This window comes from Trachurus trachurus (assembly GCF_905171665.1).
Source record: "Trachurus trachurus genome assembly, chromosome: 11".
Taxonomy (NCBI): domain Eukaryota; kingdom Metazoa; phylum Chordata; class Actinopteri; order Carangiformes; family Carangidae; genus Trachurus; species Trachurus trachurus.
The window spans coordinates 31,237,413-31,255,105 of NC_139904.1; the positions used below are offsets into that span (position 1 = coordinate 31,237,413).

Sequence of the window (17,693 nt, forward strand, 5' to 3'; positions counted from 1 at the left end):
CGTTTGCTTTCAGGATGGCATCTAGTCTTTCCACCACCTGACTGATAGAGAGACATTGTTAGGGTAATAACAACAATAATAATAATAATAATAATAATAATAATAATAATAATAATAATAATAATAATAATAATAATAATAATAATAATAATAATAATAATGAAAATATATATATATTGGCAATACCTTGTCAGTTTACGTGGTTTACAGACTCTTTTCTCCACAGTTGCATGCAGGAAATGATGCTGAATTGTGCGCAGGGAGGCTGAGACTCCGGCCGACTTGAGATGTGCAGCGATGGCTCGTGCAGTCCAGCCTTTCCTCCGCAGAGTCTTGATGAGTTCACTCGTTTTCGCGTCGATCATAGCCATCTCTGAGTAAATCGAAGTCCAACTCAATGAAGACTAACCAAATGTAGTCCATGTACAGTAGGCTACAACAATTTATTCTTGCTGAGTGGGCGTTGATTAGGATGCCTCTCCCAAGGGGCGTGTCTGGTCTAAAATGATTTTTTTTCTTTTACTGTGGGTCTCACATTCGCCTAATGGGCGTGGCTACCCTACTGTAACTCTGCTGCCTTGTTCAATCACGTCCTCAGTTCTGTACCATATGGGCTATATGGCCCCCTGCTGATTACTCGACTCGACCTACTGATTACTTTAGCTGACCGAATTCAACTGCTTCAAGATGAAGAGCGCACGTTTCTACGGAGCATCCAAGGTCAGCAAGGCTCTCTTTCCCCGAGATGAGAACTCACCACCTGCTGCACGGGGGCGCAAAAAGGTATTTTTTCCCATTACATTTACAAGCGAGAATCAAACATTTGTCAACCTAATGGAAGAGATCAACGTTTTTAATTTTCAGTCTCTAATTTCTTTGCTATTTTTCCTTGTTACAGGTTGCAGCAAAAACCGCACAATCGTCTGCCCCGCCAGCAAAGCGTCTCATCCAAAAAAAAGCGGTAAGTGTCATAGGCCTAGACTACACTTTATACCGTGTACTGTATACTACTCTATCTCCCTTGTTTATTATACCGTAAACCATGACTCATTACTTGTTTGTTTTTCAAACCACAGGCAGAGGTTTCTCGTTTGGTGGCTCCTCGTGTTCCTGGTGATGTTGCTCTGAATATGCTCCTGGACCACAGAACGCAGCAGCTGCAGCGCGAGAAAGAGGAAAAAGGCAAGCTTCTGGCAGAAAAAGAGACCCTGCTCGCAAAAATTACCCGGATGGAGGATGAACTGGCAACCCTGAGGCAGGAAAATCAAAACCTCAGAGAGAGCGGGAACTCCGAAGGAAGAGGGCAGGCTTTCATGGAGGAGATCCGAGCTGGGATCGGAGAACTGCGAGATGCTTTCCGCGAGCAGCGAACTCGCATCCCGGTTACGCCCCTTACCCCCGTCAGGCCGATCCCACGACACACATCGACTCCTGATCTTTCCTCGTCGCAAGCCTCGATGTCTCCGCTGGTTCTATCTTCAACCTCGGACAGCATTAACATCTCTCACCAACACCCCGATGTAAGCTTGAGGCATGTCGGACCTGAAGACCATGCTCAAGTCCGTCACCAGAGCCACGGCCAGGTGGGACGTTTTGGGTGCCTACTGTTCCGGAGAGTCATTTCAGAGGACAATTACCGAGCCTGGGCCAAAACGACAAACTGGGACGGATCCCGGGGGAAACATGAACTGCCACAAAATGTGAAGAACTTTGTAGTGCAGTCACTGAGAACGGAGTTTCCAGGCATGGACAGAAAGGACTTGAAATACTGCATAGATAAGATCAACGAGTTCTTGCGAACTCCGAGAAGATCATCTGAGGGTCCTATCCTCACCCTACTGTAGCCTACAGTAGCCTACAGTACTTGATGCTACAATGTGTGTGTGTTTTTTCTTCTTCAATAAAATGTTTTCATATCCAAGTTTGCTCGAGGCATCTTATTTTGTCAAGTGATTCAAAAAGCAGTAAGCAAGGTTATTATAGCCTATAAAGCTCTATAAAGCTAGAGAAAAAAATCAGTTCTTTGTTCTAAAGACTCATTTTATTGTGGGAAATATTCATTTACTAGAGACAAGGGAGACACACATTAGGGCAGGTGCAGAGTGAAAACAGGCAAAAATAGAGAAAAACCACAAGCATATAATAAAACCAAATAAAAGCCCAGGCTTTGCTTTGCTTAAATCGCTCAAATCAACCGGCGTCTCCACTCCTCTCCCTCACTTTAGCACCTTGTGGGGGACAGCTCTCCATTTCAGCACCTCCACCCCGACAGCCCCCCTCCCTCCCCCCGCAGCAGAACGGTTGCTTTCTCCCCGGCTACAGTACGTTGGTGGAGATCTCCCACACAGTAAAAGATTTAGGCAACACATTCTTCCAGCTGGCTGTTTTTCTTCCAGTTACAGAAAGTATACAGCCTATGTGCAAAGTACCACATTAACATCTCTATTCATATAACGCCCATCGAAACAGCTGATTTACATGTCGGCCGTTAACACATGGCGATTGGCCATTCACGCGGCTTTGTTCTTGGTTTCGGCCAATCAGCTTATAAGCACATGGCTAATTATCAGCTTTCAACCAATCGCACTGTTTTAATGTGTGTGTGTGAAAGTTATTTTCTTTAGTTCATTTTCGTTTCTTTTGGATTTTTTTTACAACAATGTATCAATATAATATTGTTTTCGTTTCATTTCGTTATAAAAATCAATCCCTTTTCTTTGAAACAATGAGATTGAGCAGCTAAAACTCAATAAACTCAACCATGGCTTGTCTTATTGTTAATCTGAACGCACATGTATAAAGGGCAGAGTCAAGGCAGCAGATAAATCACAAAACATCAACGCGTCCGTGAGCGGCACCTCATTTTCTCCTGTGAAGAAGAAGAGAAAAAATAACCCCATGGTCCGACCTGACCCAGTTATTGAATGTTAAGGTTTATTTAGAAGAAGTCTGATTATGACTGCTGCTCTGGATCAGATTATTTGCTCATAATTCGGGTTATTTTCAAACAGTGGCCAAACAACAGATCAATTAATTATTATAGACTATATTTTCCATTTTTGCTAAGCGGTTTGTTCTGAATTAAATAAAAGCCTGTCCCATACAGCCGCGTGTGTTACGCCGTGTTTTGTTGATGCTATCATCTTTGCCTTGCGCAGATGATCCTTCATAATTTGTGATACATAATCATCAAGTCATAAAGCAAGACAGGCTTTATCATATTACAATATTTTCTGTGATTTAGGCAGGGTATACAGTAGTTAGTTCTAGTTTAATAGCCTAGAGTTTAAGCTGTGGATTACTGCACAGATCACTGAGTCATCCGCCTGTCGTCCTCCGTTCTCACAGATGCCACCTGGCGGTTGTTTTGGCACATTGAGGCTTTTCATTAAAACCTCTTGTCTCGCCAAAGAAAAAAAATGCATGAGTCTTGTGGCGTCTCGCGTGAACCACGCGTGAAGTCCGCAAATTTGAACCAGTAACATCTGTACGTTCTGTTTAGCATCGATGCTACGCTAGGTTTAGTGTCTGTTCCTGTACCACATTATTACACGCACCCTATACGGTCCCTTCTTGTCATAGAGGCACCATTCAAGGACCCTCGGAAAGCAGAGAAGCACACGATTCAGATACAGATTACAGCTCATCTCTATCATAAACGGTTCAGAAGCTGTTTAATGTTTTGTAAAACACTCGTCTTTAGAGGGTTAAAACAGCAACGTTCTAGTTAAAGCCATTTTTCTCACTTTTCAGTTTTTTGGTCATAATAGATTAAAATGCCCATAACTTTTGATCTGAGAGGGATATTTCAGTTATTCAAACAGTTATGAATAGCTGAAAACTTCCAGTTTATGGGAATATCAAAAAATGAAAATATCAGAATCCCACCATGTGAAGGGTTTTCCCAGGCCACCACACATTTGTGCTAAAACACGCATAATTATCTTCATACAGCTGTAAGGATGGGTTTTTATTATAATTCCCCAAATCTACTTGTGTACCAGCTACACTATTATGCCACCTTGTTATCTCAAGGCTCATAGACCTCCAATTATAATCAAGTGTTTAAGCCTGCAAATGTCCAAATGATGCTTTCATGTAATACATGATAGCTGAGTGATATAATCATTCCACTTTTCTTTCCACCAACTAGAATTGCCGCATCACAGTCGTCTGCTTCCACAATTCAGACCAGCTGCAGTTCACAGCCCTGTTTATCTAGAAGCAAAGAGAATGTTCAACATTTGAATGAAACTGTTTCATAACTGCCGTGTGACGTCTTGATGAATGGCTGAAAAGGGGTTTCTGACGTCAAAGTGACCTTGACCTTTGACCACCAATCAGTTCTCCTGAGGATGTTGATACTGAGATACCACATTGACACCATATGATCTTGACATGTAATGTTTGACCATCAAAATCTAATCAGTTTGTTGGATTCCCCAGTAGGACAGCCTCACAACACAATGTTTGTTATCTGGATAAACTTAAAGCCCCAACAAAGAACTTTTATTTTGTGTTGATTTGTGGACAAAAGGGTAGTGTAGGTAGTGTTTTGCCAGAATGAAGGCTGCATTTCCTATGAGCTCTAGCATGTATTGTTGTAAAGCATGTGTCAACAGTTACTGTCTTGCCTAAAACAAACAAACAAAAACTTTATTCCAAACAGCCATTGGTTAGGAACAGTTTCAACTTTCATTCAGCATCTGTTCCTATTTGGGGCTAAATGCATTCTGGGATACTCCACCATCTTTATGTCCACATACCGATGCATCTTCCATTAAAGGGATAGTTCACCCAAAATTCAAATTGCACTCATTATCTCCATCCGTCCTCTTCCTGGTCCGTCCAATTTAGACGAACCAGGAAGAGGAGCTTCCGCTACAAACAAGCTTGAAAAATAGACTTATTTAATTTTTTTCGTAACAATTTCGCATTTCGGGTCTTCAATACAAGACGGACATTACATACGAGCAGCATGGAGGTATTTGGATGTTTTTTGGTGTGTCTTTTTGTTACGAAGACAGTTGGTATCCATTTGCAACCGTTATATGGACATGCACTGCTACGCCGAGACCCCCTGTAACTCAGAGAAGCCACGGAGGACTCTGAAACTTCTCCCAGCCCTTAGTCCACATGAGGGGGAGGAGATATTGAGTGAAATTTGAGTTTTGGGTGAACTATCCCTTTATCGTCCCTCTATCCCTCTATCGTCTTCTATCTGGAGATTTGATCTGTACTTGGGTCGATGTAGATTCTGAATTGGAACAGTACTTGCAGCAACACAAGTGATTACTATTATCCATCTGTTAGAGAAGTGACATTCATATTTAATGAAACTCGCCACCTGATTTGACCACTGTAGCCTCATTCACACTGGTCAAAAACCCACCGAGACACACTCACATCGAGGTTTTGTCGTCTCTCTCTGTGTGAAAAAAAGTACAATCTGCTCTCCCTCCCAGGAGAAGTGACTCTGCAGTAGTTTGGTATTTATCAGCTCCGACACCGACTGGCAGTGATGTAAACACGACACCCGGGTGAACACCTGCCCGTGTCAACCGCCCAGCACGGCTCGGCGTGGCACGGCGCGGCGCGGCACCGTTAACCAAACACACCGCGTCCACACACACCGTCCTCCGAGTGCGGCGTCTTCCTCGGGGCTGCGCTCAATTCATTCTAAAAACACACAAACGCTGCTGCCGTCTCACACAGCGACTCCCACACTTTACAGATGCACAAACCCCCGGGTGGTGACCGGTCCTCATGGCAGCAAACTGCTCTACCTGTGTGTGTGTGTGTGTGTGTGTGTGTGTGTGTGTGTGTGTGTGTGTGTGGGCTCTGTGGTGTGTCTTGATGGTTGTGTGTGTCCTTGTAAACAGAGAAAAGAAGAACCCGGAGTCAGTTGCATTTAACCCTCCTGTTGTCCTCCTGGGTCAGGGAAGGAAGGACGATCGGAACGAGGGAAGGAAGGAAGGAAGGACAAAGGGAAAGATGGAAGGGAAAAAGGAAGGAAAGATAGAAGGAGTGAAGGAACAGATTGGGTCAAAAAGGAAGGAAGAAGTAAGGACGAAGGGAAGGAAGGAAGGAAGGAAGGAAGGAAGGAAGGAAGGAAGGAAGGGAAAAGGGAAGGAAGGAAGGAAGGGAAAAGGGAAGGAAGGAAAGAAAGATGGAGGGAGGGAACAGATTTGTTCAAGGAAGGAAGAAGGGAAAGAAGGCACGAAAGAAGGAAGAGACAAAGGAAAGAAAGATGGAGGGAGGAAACAGATCAGGTCAGCTGGATCAAAGGAGGAAGGAAGAAGTAAGGATGAAATGAAGGAAGGAAGGGAGAGGAAAAGGATTGTGGAAAGAAGGAAGGGGGAAAGGAAGGAAAGAAGGAAGGATGGAAGAAGGGAACAGATAAAAACCTGCTCATACATTCAGGTTTTGGTGCAGAACAGGTGTAACTTAGCACCAGCTTCATGTGCTGCTGGTACAGAGCAGCAGCTTTTAGCAGCTGTCACCTTGAGCCACAAAGTGACACAGTCTGACTATAAAAGATTCCACTTCCCCTGTTTTATGTTTCCTCTTCACTTCCTCTCCGGCTGAAAGCTCCAGCACTTTACCTTGACCGTGAACCCCCCCACCCCCCCACCCCTGTTCACTGAGCCTCTGCACCTCAAAGCCTGGGTGGAGCCGTGGCGTCGCCGTGGCGTCAGTGCGGGGCGTCCTCCTCCTCCTCCCGCTCATCACATGGTTGGTATGCATGCGAAAGGTAAAGAGCATGTGAGCCAGCCAGGCTGTTTGTGTTGCTGCTGGCCTCCCTCTAACACAGTCAGCTCATTACAGCACAGCTTATTTTTAGCTCACTGTGATTGAAATAGGGTCCTGAGGGGGGCCGAGAGCAGAGGAGAGGATTGAACGCAGGAGGAGGAGAAAGAGGAGGAGGAGGGGTGGGGGTCGGGCCCTCGGTTTGAAAGGAGAATAGTGATGTAGCAGCCACTGTTTGCTGGTGTCGCTGAGGCAATCGCTGTACCCGGAGAGGATCATGGGAAGTCCACACACGGGCAGATACAGGATCACACAGCTGCTTCTAACACAGCAACCCGTGACTTTGCATATTTTCCCCCTCCGCACTGTTAAACAGAATATACCAGACAGAGTTCCTACTCTTTTCTTGAAGTCATTTCCCAGGACATTTTCAGCTGCTACAGTCTGACAGACGTGTTATCACGCCACACCGTGCACTAATACATCCCCCGTCCCATTCTTTTTCTACATTTAACCAGTTTGCTTCTACAGTACGTTTATTCCTCTCTCACCCCCAGAAGTCTGTGGCTCTAACTTATCTCTGAAATCTGAAATCTCTTACATGCTTAGAAATAATGACCAATTTACCATAGAACAACACACACATGTTGTTTTTGTTTTTAAACCACACCCAGAACACAGAGCACCCCTCTGCTGCTCCTCTATCTGTCACTCAGCAGAGGAGAGAAAACCCCTCCAATCCTGGAAACACTCATCAACTCTAAGGTTGTCTTTACACTGCACGGTTCAAGTGGCCCAATTCCGATTTTTTTCAAGTGTCTCAGATTGGATCTGTAACATGAATGTGTAAACGGGACAAATGCGCATTGAATCGGATATTGTCAGATCAGATTCAGGCCCCTGTTATATGTGGAAATAAATCAGATACAAATCAGATATCTGCCAATGCGTCTGCAGTCTAAACAGACAGATCGGATCTTTCCTGGCAACACGTGTCATACATCATCAATGATAATATAAATTCACACGCTCACGCTTCTCGCTGAACCTCTGTAGCCTGTGATTGACACGTGGGTCTGACCTGGACTACCGTGGCCAGCTGTGGTCAGCTGTAGTCACTGTCACAGGCGTTACAGTGTTTCATTTTCATGGTGTCCGCATGTCTGTTTTTTTCCCCCCTCACTAGTTCTTGTTTTCATATAGGCCTACAGACAGTAACATTCATTTCTATGCGGATCGATACGAGGGCAAGCGAGGGAGTGTGAAAAAAGAGAGCGCGCGAGATAAACACCAGATTTCAGGTTTTCCTACCGGCAAAAACTGAACCGAGCCAATAAGAAATCAAGAGGAAAAACAAACAATGTACACAAATGTGTGAGGCTCTCCCGTCCTCACTACGTGAGCGACGGAGGATCGAACAGTGGCACAACTGTCACTGTCAGCTGCTCATCTCACAGCAGCTCGACTCCACGCAGCCACTTCACTAACGTTATTTTGTAACGTTCACTTTGTAAGTGACGTGTTGGATATAAACTCTGAACACCAGACTCACCTTTGTTTAAAAATATTATGGAATCATAACGTGACAATCTCCTGTAGCCTATTATAAAAGAAAAAATCACTACCGGTAGTTTATTTCCAGCAGGTTGTTTCATGCAAGCACAGCAGGTGTAAATGCAGATTATCAGATATGGGTCACTTCTGATAGAACATGTAAATAGACAGTCAAAAAATCGGATATAGGCAACAAATCGGAATTGGGCATCAAGGCCTGCAGTGTAAAGACAGCTTTCTCTAGTTTTTGGAGAAGAAATCCTCAGTGAGGTCTGAAAAAGTCAAACAGAGCTCTGGTAGCTGATTTCACAGTGTGATAAATAATTTTCCAGGACATTTGACTTTTTTTTCTCATTTTCCATGTGTTTTCCATGACTGGAAAATTGGTCAACCATTTTCCATGTTTTCCAGGATGTATGGGATGGTCATTTTAATTGTGATGGAGCAACATGTTACTGCCTGGCTTTTTTATTTGTAATTTAAAGGATCTTCTGTAAAATCAACAGTTGTTTAGACATCACTGTTCGTTGATGATAATCAAAAGATGGAATAACAGCATCCTTTAACAAACAGGAGCGCTCGGTGTGGTAGAGGAAACCCAGACTCTAGCGGAACTGGCTGGCGACCAGCGTCTCTCTGCTCAAGGAATCTGAGCGATTTGAGTCAGTCAATTCAAATGAGATTCCTATCAGCGTGCTGCTCCTTTCATTCTGTTGCCAGCGCAGCATGAGTCTGTCTCTTGGCTACGTCGGCGTGGCTGCTGCACTTCCTCTACATCCAAAGCAGACTCGTCCCACTGTCTCCTCAGAGGGAGAGACGAATAATAAAGACAGGCGTATTCATGGTGGATATCTGGCTCCGAGCTCACTGGCTCTGCATTAACCGTGTTATATTAACTACCCCATCCTCTTTGGATGATTGACATGCTTGTGATATTGAGATTAGTGTCTTTACAATAGTGAATAGTAATCTCTGTTTGTGGAATACATTTCCTGTTTTACTCTACTATATAATAAGCTACAGTACCACAAGCTTATTCTCTGAACAAAATGTGGATTGCTCATTACTTCTGCACTTTGATGTTTGAGCTTCACTGTGCAGAGTGATAAATCTTCCAGTTGGACTTTTGCATTTGCATGCTGAGGAGAGATGTTTCTCTATAATCACCTTAAATCTACATTTAAGAAGCATAAATGTTTAACATTTTGAAGATTTTATGATTTTACAGAGTTTGGGAGCCCACGAACACGGGTGAGAACTCCAGAATATTTATATTGTACAGTTACATACTGTTATGTTACAGTATGTCTTCATCTTGCTTTTATTGGCCACATTGAATCTTTCACCTTGTAAGGAAGATGCCTGTGACCTTTTCATTTTCCACTTGTCAATATTAAAATTATAACCAATCAATAATCAACTCTATCTTGTAAATAAAAAGTCTTAAAAGAATAAGCAACACAATAAATTCTTTGGGGGGGTGGGTGCCCCCCCTGTGCCACCATGGAAGGACCGCCCCTGGGTGGCACTAGAGGTCACCAGTAGGGTTGATCTTCTGGAACCATCGATGTCTGTACAAACGTTTGTGTGAATTTTAGTGGCGGCCTTATTGAGACATTGAGCAAAAATCACAAATATCAGCCTCATGGTGGCGTACGTCATAAAGTCAAGGGACCAATAGGATTCATTCATTGGGGGTCCACGGGCATCTGTACAAACTTTAACGGCAAGCCTTTGTGATTGTTTTTAGTATAGCGTGTCAATGGGATGGCGGTCACCAACTGAGTGAAGAAAGAAAGAAAGAAAGAAAGAAAGAAAGAAAGAAAGAAAGAAAGAAAGAAAGAAAGAAAAAGTAGGATTATACCAAAGTGATGAACCACAGCCCGTGCAGCTGAACACAAGTGAAAATTTAAAATGAAGGTGCTTGGTCTACAATAATAATTATCCCCTCTAATGTTTCCATCTCTCTTTTGCTCAGTGTGCTGTGCTCCTGTCATTAGGTTGTAATAGGCCAGACGTCTCGCCAGCAGGCTCCGAATCATTCCACTTTGGCCCCGTGCCCCAACATGAGGAGGATAAAGAGCAAAAATAATCAAGGAATCAGTGGAGTTTGTTCAGGGAGAGGCGCAAGCCAGTGGCTCCATCAGCAATATGTGGGGAGATGATATATGCTGCATAGGAGGAAAAAGCGGGACCTTGGATGCTCCCTTTACCCCACTTCAGCCCATTGCCTGACTCAGCTACTGCTCCCTCACCATAAACCACCACTTTTAATTCCCCCCCGCTCCCCCCCAATCCTTCGCCCACTTGGCAGCTTTTCCTGTGCCTCCACAAAATACCTCTGAGTACCTCTGAGTAATCCTGCGTGCCCACCTACTGCACCCACTCAGCCTCCACCGTCGCCTCTCACACCGTGACATGTCGGTTCTGAATGCTGCGCCACACCCCACCCCACCCCGCCCCACCTCCCCTCCCCTTGGCCTCTCCCACCGTCCTGCTTCCATTTCATTAAACGGCACAATAGCTGTGCTGCGGCGCACTTATTATTTTTCATGGTAATGACTTTTGATCCATTGATTTCAAAAACACAACAGTTTTGCTGATGGAAGGGGCCGGACGCAGCGTGCTGCTGACTGTGGCCTCTGACCTCAATTACACACTCACTCATCCAGACAGATGTTTCTTTGATACACTGATGGTGGATCACTTCTTCTCCTTCTCTCCTTCGTTTTTTTTCATAATTTTTTAAGCTGAATCAGGCCTTACATGTAGTACATTGTCAAACCAGCTGGACTTTAATGTATACCTTTCCTTTTCTTGTCCTTTCTCAGACTCTGGAAGCCGTGCTGAACTTCAAGTACTCTGGGGGAGCAGGCAAGGTGGAGGGTTACTACAGGGAGCTGTCTCTGGGAGTCCATGTTGATGTGGAGCCATCGGTGTTCTTCACCAGAGTCAGCACTCTCCCTGCTACCAGGTAACACACACACACACTCACACACACTCACACACACACACACACACACACACACACACACACACACACACACACACACACACACACACACACACACACACACACACACACACACACACACACACACACACACACACACACACACACACACACACACTCACACACACCAATGTCTCTTTTAATGTTGTTGTGCAAACAACCATTCATTAAAACACATTAAAATATACTGTACAGACAAGATAGGATATACTTCATTGATCCCAGGCTGGGAAATTACTGTTACAGCAGCAGGGAAATAGAAAAATAAGAGAAAGAGATAGATAGACTGATAGATATCCTTCATTGTCCCATAGGGGAAATGATATGTTAAAGACACAGACTATATAGGTCAGTGGTGGCTGTTGTCGGTGTGTTTTTTTAAAAATTAGTGGGTTTGATTCTCGTGTCGGACGTCTCGGAATCGGAAATCGATTTTTGAGAGAAGAAAATTGAGATTTTATTTTTGGGCAAAATGGAACAGCCCTACATCCAAGTTGAATTAGCTTTTTAGCAAACATGGATCACATCCACCAACAAATGGTTTAATATAGCACAAGTTGGGACGCCGTTTAGCTACAGTCCTCGCCGGCCCCGGTTCGAATCCCCCGGTGTGCCCTTTGCTGCATGTCATTCCACCTCTGTCTGCCTTACCATTTCCTGTCTATATCTATTTATCTCTACTGTCCTGTCTATTAAAGGCAAAACACTGTTTTCATGAAGATGCAGAAGTACCTAGTGTTACATGCTACACGACCCTAGAGGCAACCTGTGGTTTGGGAACAGCAGCGCTCCAAACTGTTCTGGGGGATCGTGGTTGAAAGCCTGTCTGTCCACTTGCATCTTTCTTTGTTTACTCCCACCATGTCTTTGAATGACGTAAAACATGATCGCAGATAAAATTCACCTGGCAAACAACTGTTTCCATCAGCATTTATCACATAAAGCTCACATTGATCAAGAGGAAATCTGATGGGACATATAGCTCATGGCGGACCCCTTTCATATGACATCATCATTAATCTATTAATAACATAAAGACATTGATTAGAGAAGCTTTAAAGGGATAGGCCAACATTTTTTTTTTTACGTATCTTGCCTCACTCCCGAGTCCATGACCAGCAGATAGACACCATCCTTTCCACTGTGCGTGCAGTAACAAGGGAGATGCGGGCAGAGCTGGCGCACAGCTGATTAGCTTAGCTCAAACGCCGGACGTCTACGGGTAATGGTATCCTTCCTCCTCCTAAAGTCATCAGACACTCTTCAGCAACTCTAAATGGACCGATCTTCGTCTCAGAGCTGAGAAAACTCTCCGGTAAGGCATCTTGAGCGGTCAAATGCCGCTAACGGGACGAGATCGGTCAAAACGGAGGGTTCAAGCTAAGACGGTTTATTTTGGTTGAAGCTAGCTACATTAGGGTAGGTTAGAGTGCTCCTATTTCAAGGTAAAAGCACTTCTGTGTGTAAAGGGCAACAGGTGTTTTATTTTGTGAAAGCAACGTTAACCGGAAGTAACCAGAAGTGCGTTGGTCACTACAGCTATCTTTAGTAGCTCCAAAGCTGATTTCATTTTAGCTCTAAACTCTGTAAATATATCACTTTATCAACATTTCAAACATTTTTAGGTGAGAAAGTAGCCGTTTAGATCAGCAGTGTGTCGTTAATTTGTCTAAATACCAGCTGTTTACTTCTGGTTCCTTTAACAAAATAAAACACCCGTTGCCCTTTACATACAGAAAACCATGACGATAGAATTTTTGCTTTTACTTTGAAACAGGAAGCTAACCTACCCTCGATGTAGCTAGCTTGAACCAAAATAAAGCGTCTTTGCTTGAACCCTCCGTTTTGACCGATCTCGTCCCGTTAGCGGCATTTGACCGCTCAAGATGCCTTACCGGAGAGTTCTGTCAGCTCTGAGACGAAGATCGGTCCATTTAGAGTTGCTGAAGAGTGTCTGATGACTTTAGGAGGAGGAAGGATACCATTACCCGTAGACGTCCGGCGTTTGAGCTAAGCTAACCAGCTGTGCGCCAGCTCTGCTGCATCTCCCTTGTTACTGCACGCACAGTGGAAAAGATGGTGTCTATCATCTTGTCATGGACTCGGGAGTGAGGCAAGACACGAAAAAAAAAATGTTGGCGTATCCCTTTAAGTAGACACACACAGAATGCTCCTGGTTTACAGAGCGGGGGCCGTATTCCTAAAGATTCTTAGTGCAAAGAGTTGCTCCTAGTGGCCAAATTCTAAGAAAATTCTTAGAATCATGATGTTTTCTTAGAATTTCTCCTAAAAGTTAAGAGTAGATCCTAGTAAAGATAAAAGCTATTCCTAAAGAATCCTAGCTCTTAAGAGAGCTCCTAAGGTGGGATCTGTTAAGAGTAGGGAAGAGGACTTTTAAGTGGCTTAGGAGTTCCCTAAGCAAAGGACAAAATGGTGGACAGAAGAGGCAGGAGAGATATTCTCCAAACACTGGATGACAGTGAATTAATGAAACGCTACAGATTGTTCCTGTTCCTCTGTCCAGTTGGATTTCCTTGTTCACAGACACTGATTAAAGCTGAGCCATTTTACCCTTGTTAACCAAATTGAGTTGGAAAGTTGAAAGTGCAAAAATTACCAGCATGGTAATTAATATAAGCAAATAAATCTAAGTTTCACTATGTGAATACTGTGCAAGTTTTCACACATTTTGTAGGATCATTTTAAAGTATAGCTTACTATTCATTTAACAGATATTTTCTTTAATGTGAAATAATTTTTTACAATTACAGTCTTCATAAGATTGGATTTTATGGTTAAATTTATCGATTTGAGGGTCCATCCTTTGCCCATTATCACCAAAAGTATATTTTTTTTATCTAGCTTTTTTTAAAGTATATTTTTTGGGCATTTTGGCCTTTAATTGACAGAACAGTTGAGAGAGAGACAGGAAATGGGAGGCAGAAAGACATGCAGGATAGGACTGCTCCACAAGGGATTCGAACCGGGGCCACCTGCAGTGAGGACTATAGCCTCAACACATGGGGCGGGTGCTCTTTATCTAACTTTTAGGATCAACCAATCACAGCGTTTGAAATGATGACTCATACCTAGCAACGGGGGTCAACCACACCTCCTCACTAAGATAGGAGTCTCTGTCCACTCCTTGCTCAGAGTTCTCTGAGAGTGTTCTGGAATCACTCCTAAGCTAAGACTCCTTGCTAGGAATTTTTAGGTTAAGTTAGGAGCTCTCTGAGAGGATTCTTAGAATCTTTAGGAATACGGGCCCAGGTATTTAGAAACTGCTTGAATACAAAATGAATTGTGGAGCTCAGGATGAACCTGTGGAGGCAGACTTGTTTTTCTTTCAAGGTTTGTTCTTCAGGGGCCCATTCCAGTCACTCAGTCAAACACTGCTGCCTCATATATATTTAATCACTCCTGCTCACTGGTGTCAGGTAAACTATTGCCCCGCGTTGCTTTATTTACTTTCCTTCGCCGTGGGTTTGTAAAGCAATGTTTGCTGAATGGAAACAACACAGAACTTCTCACGTTCTGTTGAGTGTGCCTTAGTCAGAGGCTGTAATCTGATGAGTCTTTAACCCTGCACGACATTTTTTATGTATTTGGTCTATTAAGTGGGTCGGATAAAGTAGCAATATCTCTCACGGGTGATAAATCTCAGTGTTTCAGCTTCAGTTTTTCTTGAATACAACACAAATGCAGCATTTTTTCCCTCCTCTCGTGAGTGATCCATCTTCACTCCAACAGTGTATTACTGCTCTCAGAGCCCGACAGAGATGGGACAGTCACTCGCGGGTCAGATGTGAATGGATATTTAATGGATATTCACTCCTTTCTCATCCTCTCACGCTCGTTCACACACTTGCTCACACATCTGTGTCTGGCTTCACAACTCTCCCCAACTCTCATGGAGAGAGAGAAAAAAAAGAGAAGAAGCTCAGAGCGAGGGAGACGGATCGTAGTCGAGTAATGACCACTTGAGGTGAATCATTAGCTGTAATAATATCTGCAGTTGAAGCCATCCATCTTGGCTCAGCGCTGATAGATATGCTGCACTGGCTGCTATACCATCACCCTGTCACTACAACCCCCTCCCCCCCAGCCCTTCCTTACCTCTGCTGCACCCTTAGCACTTTCTGCCTCATCACACTGACATACAGCATCTATTGGCTCAGGGGCAAACCTCCAAACATTTGAAGTACCTTCCCGCTGACAGCGTTGGAAATGTGTACGTCCAGAGCTCAGAATCACATTTAGGGACGCAGTGGGCCGCACAGTCCACCCGCTGGTTCTAGACCTGCATGAACTCTGTAACATCAGCACTAAGAACTAGCCCGAAAAAATGGAAGCCATCTCCATTTCTTGCAAAGTCCAGTTTATTTAAGAGCAGTAGGAACAGAAAAAAAGTTTTTGGTGTATTAAATGTAGTAACAGGTTCAGGATAGAGGTGTTGTACAGTCTGTGCAGGCAAATTTGTTGGTTGGAATTTTGGTCAAATCTGATTACCGCCAGCCATAATGTACTTAATGCTCAGTAACATGTTTACTCCAATATTGTAATTTTTGAACTGAATTACTAAGACTCAAAGTACTTTAAAGGGATAGTTCAACATTTTGGAAAACTAGCCCGTAACCTTTAATTGTCGGTGCAAGTTATTTTTAGAACAGTGGAGCAGAGCTGTGAGCTGCTCAGAGCTACGCTACGGAGGCTAATAGGATTTCTTGGTTTCCCTCGTCAAACTCATCAAATACACAATCCAACAACTCCACAACGCTCTGGTGGACAAGTTGTGACCTGCACATTCACCACGCTATGAGATAATAACACAACGTTACCAGACAGAGTTGTTTTCGAGGCAAATGCAGAGACTGTTGATGAAAAACTGCCCCAGACGGGAACGCGCATCAGCGGTTTTGCATTAATTTACCTCTAAAACAACTCTGTCCTGTAATGTTCCGTTATTATCTCATAGCGTGATGAATGTGCAGGTTCTTTTCTAAAAATAGCTTGCACCGACAATTAAAGGTGCCATATGTAAGAATGTGGCCAAAAACGGTTACTGCAGTCAAATTCAAAACACAGCGATTTGGTTTTTTCTCCCAGCCGTAGCGGCAGCTCAGTGGACCAGACCGGAGGCTGAAATGCCACTGATGCTGCCGTGACTGGGAGAGAGGGCTAGGTGGCGCAACATGCCAACAAGTAAATTCAAAACATAAACATGATTCGCAGTCTGCAAAAAAAGATTTTTAATGCGAATACTCTGGCTGTACTATTGTTGTTGGTGAGTTCGTCGTGTTATATGAACATTATTCCTGAGTCTCTGTGACATATTAGGAGGATTTTACGGCCAGTTGCTTTAGATTTCTTATTGTACCTTTAAATGTAACAAACCATACTCTTTAAACTATAGGGATTATGGCAATGGGCCAATTTGCCAAAATGTTGAACTATCCCTTATACTTCATATACCCACATCTGGTTTTAGGCATAAACAGTACAGTAGTTGGTCATGGGTTAATGGAAATATTACAGTTTGAGTTTAAGCTCTTCTTTGCTATTTTTATAATGATTACAGTTTAAGTCTATAAGTGATAGTGGTTAAAAGAAAGAATGTCTATCGTTTTCCCCATTGGAAACACCACAGCCCCCACCTACTACAGACTTTGCTGCTCCATATCTCATATCACCAACCTCATCCTCAGCTCATGCCATGCTTACCTCACCACTAGGAAAGCATCGCTCTAGTTTGTAATGGGCTGTTTGCTAAGATGCAAAAAAACGACCTAAGGAGGACGTTCTCTAGTTTTCTGGATACAAAACTTCATCAAAACAAATCGGATTCCTTTGCAAGTATTTGTTAAAATCAAAGTAATGCAAACCCTTGAATCCTGGTGGTTCATGAATATAAGTGTGTGTGTCTGTCAGTGGAGTTTCATGTGTAGCCTTTAAAGTATAAAAACACGCCTCAGGCCCTGATGACGCATGTGTGTATGTCTGACTAATGAAAGCTCATAGCTTATAAGAGACGTTGAGATGACTTACTCTAAGAGCTCACTCATACATTAGGTCCTTTTTAACAATTGAACAGTCTTTTAGACAATCTAATGTGTTGACATTGTTGTGTTTTGTACGCACACATCCGCACATCATTTGTTGGAGTTTCCTTTGATTTCCCCTCTGGATGCAGAGACATTCAAGTCTTCTAAAGCACTTTTGTTGAGATAAGTACTATTGAATTTCTTGGCTGCGAGTTAAAAGAGAATTTGGAAGTGGTTGTATGAAATTGCTCAATAATACAGCAACTTATCCTTTCGATCTGTTTTTGTGTTTATCTGTCTCGCTTACCTTCCCCCCTCCGCTTATCTGTTGGTCC

The 17,693-nt window shown here is 43.4% G+C and overlaps 2 protein-coding genes across 3 annotated transcripts in view; both read left to right on the plus strand.

Annotated features, from left to right (window-relative positions):
* trappc9 (trafficking protein particle complex subunit 9) overlaps positions 1 to 17,693 on the plus strand; it is a 319,927-nt gene that overhangs the window by 149,720 nt on the left and 152,514 nt on the right. For both annotated transcript variants that reach the window (XM_083981671.1, XM_083981672.1), the window contains one exon: positions 11,136 to 11,278. In XM_083981671.1, coding sequence (XP_083837797.1) covers positions 11,136 to 11,278 — 143 coding nt within the window. The remainder of the gene's footprint in view (positions 1 to 11,135; positions 11,279 to 17,693) is intronic.
* Positions 150 to 2,675, plus strand: LOC310993971 (uncharacterized protein). The gene is made up of 3 exons (XM_083982461.1): positions 150 to 783; positions 899 to 961; positions 1,077 to 2,675. The coding sequence occupies exons 1-3, from the start codon at positions 688 to 690 to the stop codon at positions 1,842 to 1,844; spliced, it is 927 nt and encodes a 308-aa protein (XP_083838587.1). The 5' UTR covers positions 150 to 687; the 3' UTR covers positions 1,845 to 2,675.

Excerpts from the sequence above, each read along its gene's own strand:
- LOC310993971 (XM_083982461.1), top strand. The coding sequence starts at position 688 with ATGAAGAGCGCACGTTTCTACGGAGCATCCAAGGTCAGCAAGGCTCTC. Across the intron at positions 784-898 it reads CTGCACGGGGGCGCAAAAAG|GTTGCAGCAAAAACCGCACA; the intron begins GTATTTTTTCCC and ends TCCTTGTTACAG. Across the intron at positions 962-1,076 it reads GTCTCATCCAAAAAAAAGCG|GCAGAGGTTTCTCGTTTGGT; the intron begins GTAAGTGTCATA and ends TTCAAACCACAG.